We start from the raw sequence: 7,935 nt of genomic DNA on the forward strand, positions 1-7,935 counted from the left end.
GGTTTTATTCTTCTCTACAAGAGTCAAGACAGAAGTCAGACCACCAGAGCAAGAATTTTAGCTGAGGAAGCTTCTGCGATTTGAAGCGAAACATCCTCACGTCAAGCATCCCAGTCCAGTCGAAGATTCAAGCTTCTCTACTATGGAAACCACCTGGACAACTGAGAGCCTACACAGAAACCTCTAACTCCTGTGCTGTCACATGACCTTCAGAGCTAACGTCTCAAAATATGTTCAGTACTTTTCCACAGTCACGCTACTTTTTGTTGTTGTTGTTGTTGATGTTGTGCTTTTCATGAGCCACGTGTTCAGTTCTAGCTTTTGTTTCTGGTTTGTGTCCAGCATGTAGTCCTAACCAGAGCCAAGGGTGTGACTGCACTGCTGATGGGGCAAATGATTGGCCCCACTCCTTCTGACATCACTGTAGGAAGCTAGCCCGCTCTCAGCTGTCCTAATGTGGTAGTTTATTTAATTTAACGCTAAAAACACAGAAAAGATTAAAACTGACGTTTGTTGGTGTTTAAATCTGGTTAAAGGCTTTAAACGGCCTCAGGGGGGCGTCGCTCTGCTTGTCTTCTGAGCTGCTCTGAGGTCACAGAGTCTGAACTTAAACTTCAGCAACAACTTAGAGGTTTTTACAAAGACGCCCATCGGACGGCGAGTGGAACAGAAGGGGTGGAGCTTCAGAGAGTGGCTGAGGATTCAGCTTTCATTGGCTGAGACATCAAAGTGAAAGTGGCTTCACAATCGCACAAATCGGATGTCGACTACAGCTGAGAACATGTGACGTTCAGGTCGCGGTAAATGTACGCACAGCTGACAGGAAGAGGGTTTTTCCTCCAGTTCCTAGTTTGTACCAGCAGGGGGCAGAATTCCTTTGACTTCTTTAAGATTTGTCTTTCTGTTCATAACATTTTAAAGATGATTTGAAATAATGATCTGTGGGCCGTGATGATGGATGACAGTGTGACTGTGACTATGTTTCTGCAGCGCCGCCATCAGCGTGTCGGTGACCGTCCCCGTCCCCAAAGGTTCTGTGAGGTGAGACCACACGCCCGTTCAAATGTCTGCTCTGGAAACCAGTTTGCATCTCACACACACACACACACACACGTACGTCTGTTTTATGACACCGCACTCTGGGCGTCTTTCTGTGGCCTTTGTCGCTGAACATCAACAGTGTTTCAAACAGGGTTAATCTTTAATCCAGATTAGCAAATCTGACCATAAAAATGTTCCTCTGAAGTATAGATTAAAATCACTTCAGGAGAATCACGAACTTAAGTCCAAAAACAAACACTTGTCCTATTCTGGATCAGTAACCTCAATAGGATCAATAAGGTGATTAGGAGCAGTGAGATCAGTAAGATCAGTAGGATAAATTGAATTCATGAGCGCATTAAGATCAGTGATATAAATAAGATGAATTAAATCCATTAGACTGTGAGATAAATTAGATCCGTGATATCTGTGAAGTCAGATCAATGAGATAAATTGGGTTCATGAGATCAGTAGGATCAAAAATGATTTTATATATCAAGAGAGAGATGTTAGATGGCAGGTTTTTTGGGGGGGGGGGGGGGGTCATAGAGGCACTCAGGATTAATGATGGTAATGATGTTGACACTCCTGAGCCCACCCTGTGAGTTTCACCCAGGGAACAATTAATTAAACCAACTCAGTTCGAAGGGCACGTTTGCAAATGAGTCAGAGAAGGTGGTTCCACAGAGACAAAATCAAACTTATTATTTACAGTCTGTTTTCTCTTTTGTCTTAAAAGGCTCAACAGAACACACTATTAAAATATATTTCACATCATTCACACACAACAAGAAAAACCACAGAAGTCGCACCAGTTAACTCAAACTTTCATCCCAGAGTCCAGATGAGCGTCAGGCTGCAGGTGGCCGATCCTCTCCTCCTGCAGAACACAGACCCACTGGGAACACACAACAGCCACAAACAGTCAGTGTGCCAACGTCAACCACGTCGGCACAGCTCGGAAGGGGCACCGCGGCACACCACAGCACACAAAACACAGCCGTCAGTCAGAACACATACACACACACATATATATATTATATATACATTATACAAATAATGGATGGCAAGTCGTCCAACATAAAGAAATATTGGATTCAGAAAAGTTATATTGGACTCGGCGGAGACCAATATAACTTTTCTGAATCCAATATTTCTCTATGTTGGACGACTTGCCATCATCAATTGTGATGTTCTCCACCCCCCTCCCAAACTAAGCAAACAACAAAGAGTCAAGTAAATTAGATCAATTTATTTTGTTGTGAACAGCATATGAATGCTTATAAAACGCCAGTAGTGTGCTTGTCTACCTTCTTAGTGTTTTTGGCATCCTTGGAGTTCAATATTTTCACCAGTTCCTCCTCTGTGAACTCAGTAAACCTCACTGGCAGACGATTTTCTGCTGTTGTTGACATGTTTGTTGCCATTTTTTTCAACCAGCGTCTGTCAGCAAGTTCATGACCTCCGCTACAGTGAGGAAAATAAGTATTTGAACACCCTGCGATTTTGCAAGTTCTCCCACTTAGAAATCACCAGGGGTCTGAAATTTTCATCTTAGGTTCATAAGAGAGACATAATTTAAAAAAAAAAAAATCTGGAAATCATAATGTATGATGTTGTAATAATTTATTTGTGTGTTACTGCTGCAAATAAGTATTTGAACACCTGTGAAAATCAAAGTTAATATTTGGTACAGTAGCCTTTGTTTGCAATTACAGAGGTCAAACATTTCCTGTAGTTTTTCATCAGGTTTTCACACACTGCAGCAGGGATTTTGGTCCACTCCTCCATACAGATCTTCTCTAGATCTTTCAGGTTTGGAGTTTCAGCTCCCGCCAAAGATTTTCTATTGAGTTCAGGTCTGGAGACTGACCAGGCCACTCCAGGACCTTGAAATGCTTCTTACAGAGCCCCTCCTTAGTTGCCCTGGCTGTGTGTTTTGGGTCATTGTCATGCTGGAAGACCCAGCCGTGACCCATCTTCAATGCTCTTACTGAGGGAAGGTTGTTTGCCAAAATCTCGCAATACATGACCCCATCCATCCTCCCTTCAATACGGTGCAGTCGTCCTGTCCCCTTTGCAGAAGACCACCCCCAGAGTATGATGTTTCCACCCCCATGCTTCACGGTTGGGATGGTTTTCTTGGGGTTGTTCTCATCCTCTAAACATGGTAAGTGGAGTTGATTCCAAAAAGCTCTATTTTGGTCTCATCTGACCACATGACCTTCTCCCATGCCTCCTCTGGATCATCCAGATGGTCACTGGTGAACTTCAAACGGGTCTGGACATGTGCTGGCTTGAGCAGGGGGACCTTTCCTGCCCTGCAGGATTTTAAACCATGACAGCATCATGTGTTACTAATGTAATCTTTGTGACTGTGGTCCCAGCTCTCTTCAGGTCATTGACCAGGTCCTCCTGTGGAATTCTGAGCTTTCTCAGAATCATCCTTACCCCACAAAGTGAGATCTTGCATGGAATCCCAGACCGAGGGAGACTGACAGTCATCTTGTGTTTCTTCCACTTTCTAATAAATAATCATAACAGTTGTTGTCTTCTACCAAGCTGCTTGCCTGTTGTCCTGTAGTCCATCCCAGCCTTGTGCAGGTCTACAGTTTTATCCCTGGTGTCCTTAGACAGCTCTTTGGTCTTGGCTATGGTGGACAGGTTGGAGTGTGATTGATTGAGTGTGTGAACAGGTGTCTTTTATACAGGTAACAAGTTCAAACAGGTGCAATTAATACAGGTAAAGAGTGCAGAATAAGAGGGCCTCTTAAAGAAAAATTAACAGGTCTGTGTGAGCCAGAATTCACGCTGGTTGGTAGGTGTTCAAATACTTATTTTCAGCAGTAACATACAAATGAATTATTAAAAAAAATCATACATTGTGATTTCCTTTTTTTTTTTTTTTTTTTTTTTTTGATTATGTCTCTCACAGTGGACATGCACCTAAGATGGAAATTTCAGACCCCTCCATGATTTCTAAGTGGGAGAACTTGCAAAACCGCAGGGTGTTCAAATACTTATTTTCCTCACTGTACGTCATTAGTGATGTCATCTCATGAATAATTGTATAATAATAATAAATATAATAATTGCGCTCTGATTGGCTAGCTGTTGGCAGTAAGCTCTAATGCTATTGGTCAGTGGGAACCGATCCAATATAACTTTTGGTCCTAGCCTTTTTGGATCCCTTTGGATCCAACATAACTTTCTGGCGCCAGCATGCCAAAATACAGGTAAATGATGGACAGAAAGGCTAATCTGTGATTGGCTATTGCAGTCTGAGTGGAGAACATATATACACTGTATGTGTGTGTGGGGGGGGGATTAATTCTGGTGGTGAACCTGTAACTCAGCAGAAAAGTTCTAAACAGGAAGAGGAAGTGACTTCGCCGTAACTTGCCACAGTGACTTGAGGACTCAGATCAGTGGCGCGTGACACTGATGGAATATCTTAACACGAGCTCCATCCTTCTGGATAAATCCACTCTAATCTTGCCGAAATACCCCAAAATAAAAACACTTAAAATATATAAATACGTACATGCTAATACTAACATCAAAACTAGCTAACGTCACATAACACAATGTTAATGGACTGGCAACTAGCATGAAACTTACCGTTAGAATGAAAACTCACTGTCATAACTTAACTTGGCACTTGGCAAAACGATTTCCTTCGGGATAAATAAAGTTTGTCTTTTCTTAACATGGTGCTAACAGGCTAATGCTAGCATGAGTCGAGTTCCCCAATTGTGAGCAATAGGATTTATAATGCTCTTAATAAATAAATACATACACACACACACTAGCTAATGTCACATAAGGCAGTGTTAATGGGTTGGCAATGAGCGTGAAACATTACTAATGGGCTAACGTTGGACTGAAAACTCAGGAGTGTCACTTAACGTGATGCTAACAGGCTAATGTTAGTATGAGCTGCCTCCATTGTGGGCAGTGAAAATTATAATGTACTTTAAAATAAACTAACTTTGTTGCACTTGTGCATATAAAAATCCTTCTTCAGGTAATTTTAATCTGACTGGTTGTTGAGTTCTTCTCCAAACAGAATAACAGACACACAGATTTGGGTCTGATAGAATTATGGTATCGATCAGTATTTTCTTACTGTCATGTCCAGTTGTGTCTCTGTTTCTATGTTTTTTGAACTCATAGCTTAGAGATAAAATTCTACGGAAAATCCATTAACCATCAGGTGACCCTTCATTTTAAAATTGTCCAGGTTGACTTCTGGTTATTTCTTTAATTCATTTCTGTTTATTTGTATTAATAGAAGATAAATGTTCCAATGAACAGCATCCAAAGTAAAATTGGTTCATGTTGCTTTGGGATCCAAACAAGGCAAACAAAGCAGTGAACATCACAGAGGAGCACATGGAAATGTTCCTGCTTTGTTAGTGAAATCATGAAAACCTCAAGCGCACGAGGAGCGAGCGGCCCAGCTCACGTGCACAGCTGTCCTGCTGTTCACACCTGATCCTGATCAGACCTTAGAGGTGAAGACACTGGATCCTGGTTAGTACGGAGCTGGGAGACTGTTTAGGAACACCAGGAGCAGTGAGCAGGTTTCTCCATGGAGAACTGCAGGCACAATAGGAAAGACGTTTGGCATAAACATACCAAATCTTAATGCAGGTCTGTACCAGACACCCACTTTCAGGGTTCTGGCTCACGGACTATAACTCCAGAAATGATTGTATGATTATAGTTTATAGTAGCTGATAAACTGAGTTTTTATTTCAGTCGTAGCTCTTAGCATGTGTCCAAAGACCCGGCACTGAAAAATCACAACATGTTTAGTGGATCCTTAACAAAAGTCATTTTCAGTTTAACCTTTATTTAACCAGGTTCATCCCATTGAGATCAAGACCTCTTTTACAACGGAGACCTGGACAGTTATACAGTTTCCAGTCCACCTAACCCGCATGTCTTTGAATGTGGGAGGAAACCAGAGCACCCGGAGGAAACCCACACAAACTCTACACAGAAAGGCCACAGGTGGGAATCGATCCCATGACCTTCTTGCTGTGAGGCAACAGTGCTAACCACTAATAACAGGGTTTAACAGCTGTCACTGTTTTGTAATCCACAATCCACCTCAGTACCTGAGTCCTTCAGCCCGTCTCCGTCCTCTTTGGACCCGATGTGGGATCCAGAGTCATGTATCTGGTTCTGCTTTCTCGTGGTCTGGTGCAGCGCTGCTTCATCAGCTGAAAGCTTCGCTGCATTATCAGAGCAGCTGTGACCTTTCAAAAAGTGTCTCATCTGTTGTTTGTGGTTCAGTTTGTCTCAGGAGCTCAGCAGTCCGGATCAGAAGGCTGAGCTGAGCGCGCAGAGCCGGGCCGTGGTCTGGAACATCCCCCGGTTCCCTGGAGGGACTCAGCTCTCTGCTCTCTTCAAGGTGAACACAGTTTGCAAATAAACACTTTATTTGTTGCCAGAAGCACATTTGGACCAACATTCAGGATCATGAGGATTTCAGATGTTTATAAAACCTCCATCGGACCTGAAAACACTTCAGACTTTATTTATTTATGAGGCGACCCGTCTCAACCAAACCTAAGATTTAAGTGGATTCCTCTGGAAGGACTTGGGTCTTGGAGCAGTTTTAAAGAAAATGGATGTAGATGTTGATTTGGACTCATGTTATTTGACTTGATTCTTGACAGGGTTTGGTTTGGACTAGTTTGACTTGTTTTGACAGTAACTTATACTCTTTGGGTTTTGCTTGTGTTCCAGCTGGAGGTCCCGGGTCTCAGCTCCGCCTCCATGTTGGAGGTCGGCCCAGTCTGTCTCAGCTTTGAGCTGCCAAAGTTCACCGCCACAGGACTTCAGATCCGCTTCCTGCGGCTGTCTCCTGTGCAGCCAGGCCCGTCGCAGCGCTGGGTCCGATACGTGACGCACTCTGACTCCTACACCTTCCGGATTTAAGTGGAGCCGCCTTAAAGAGTCTCGTTGTGCTGATTCTTGACAAATGTATCATTTTAATGATGAATTAGACTAAAAGTAGGCGGAGCTGGAAATTTGGACATAAAGGTCCGAACATGGGTACAAGCTACTAAATGTCAATCTCGTGTGATGTCACAAAGCCAGCATATGCTTTGAGTGGACTTTGTGTGCACGTTTAGCTTTGTTGAGAAAATATTCAAAGTGTTCGATGTGCAGCTCGACTGTGACAAATGTATCAGAAAACAACAAGACTGAGTTTGACAGCGACATAAAGAAAATATTCTTCTGTCTGCCAGAGATGATTCTCTGCTAATCTGCCCCCTGGTGGACAAGCACTTTAAACCTTCAGGTCTGCGGAAATTGTATGTAAATCTCACGTTTTTGGAATGAATTTTACTTTATTTAAATGTTGTTTGACATCAGTGGATTCACTCAGTGTTTGCTTGAATAATCGATGCTGATATTTCACGTGAAGTTCAGATTTGATGAACGTTGTCACGACGGCATGCTGAGGCGACAGAAGCGGATGTTGTGATCTGACTAATTAGCAGTTAGAGTCACGTGATCCAGTTTTGGTTTTACTGAATTATAGAGTCTCAAAACCAGATCGAAGTAGTTCACAGCTGTTCACAAGTCGAGTGGATGGTATGGTATTTAGCATACTAACGCCATTAGCTAGTTGAGCTCAGTTCTGACAGCGGTTTAAGTCAGCTAGCTTACAAACAAACTCGCTGTGATGATATTCAGTTATTTTTAAAAAATATATAATGTTGAAAGATGTAACTAAAGTTTGTCTTTTGTATAAAATATGACTGTTTTTTGTTGTTGTTTTGTTTGACAATTTTCTATTTATTTTATGTTAATGTGTCTTAAATATGTGTCTGTAAAGAAAACATATTAAAATAAAGTCTGGTTTTGCTTTGT

At 42.2% G+C, this 7,935-nt stretch overlaps 1 protein-coding gene across 1 annotated transcript in view; it reads left to right on the plus strand.

The window, feature by feature from the left end:
* ap4m1 (adaptor related protein complex 4 subunit mu 1) overlaps window positions 1-7,935 on the plus strand; it is a 42,711-nt gene extending 34,776 nt beyond the window's left edge. Inside the window, exons 14-16 of the mRNA XM_034177623.1 lie at window positions 991-1,041; window positions 6,346-6,463; window positions 6,802-7,935. Of these exons, the coding sequence (XP_034033514.1) occupies window positions 991-1,041; window positions 6,346-6,463; window positions 6,802-6,993 (361 nt within the window). The 3' untranslated portion in view covers window positions 6,994-7,935. The remainder of the gene's footprint in view (window positions 1-990; window positions 1,042-6,345; window positions 6,464-6,801) is intronic.

The sequence above is a fragment of the Thalassophryne amazonica genome, chromosome 9 (genome assembly GCF_902500255.1).
Source record: "Thalassophryne amazonica chromosome 9, fThaAma1.1, whole genome shotgun sequence".
In the NCBI taxonomy this organism is placed as follows: domain Eukaryota; kingdom Metazoa; phylum Chordata; class Actinopteri; order Batrachoidiformes; family Batrachoididae; genus Thalassophryne; species Thalassophryne amazonica.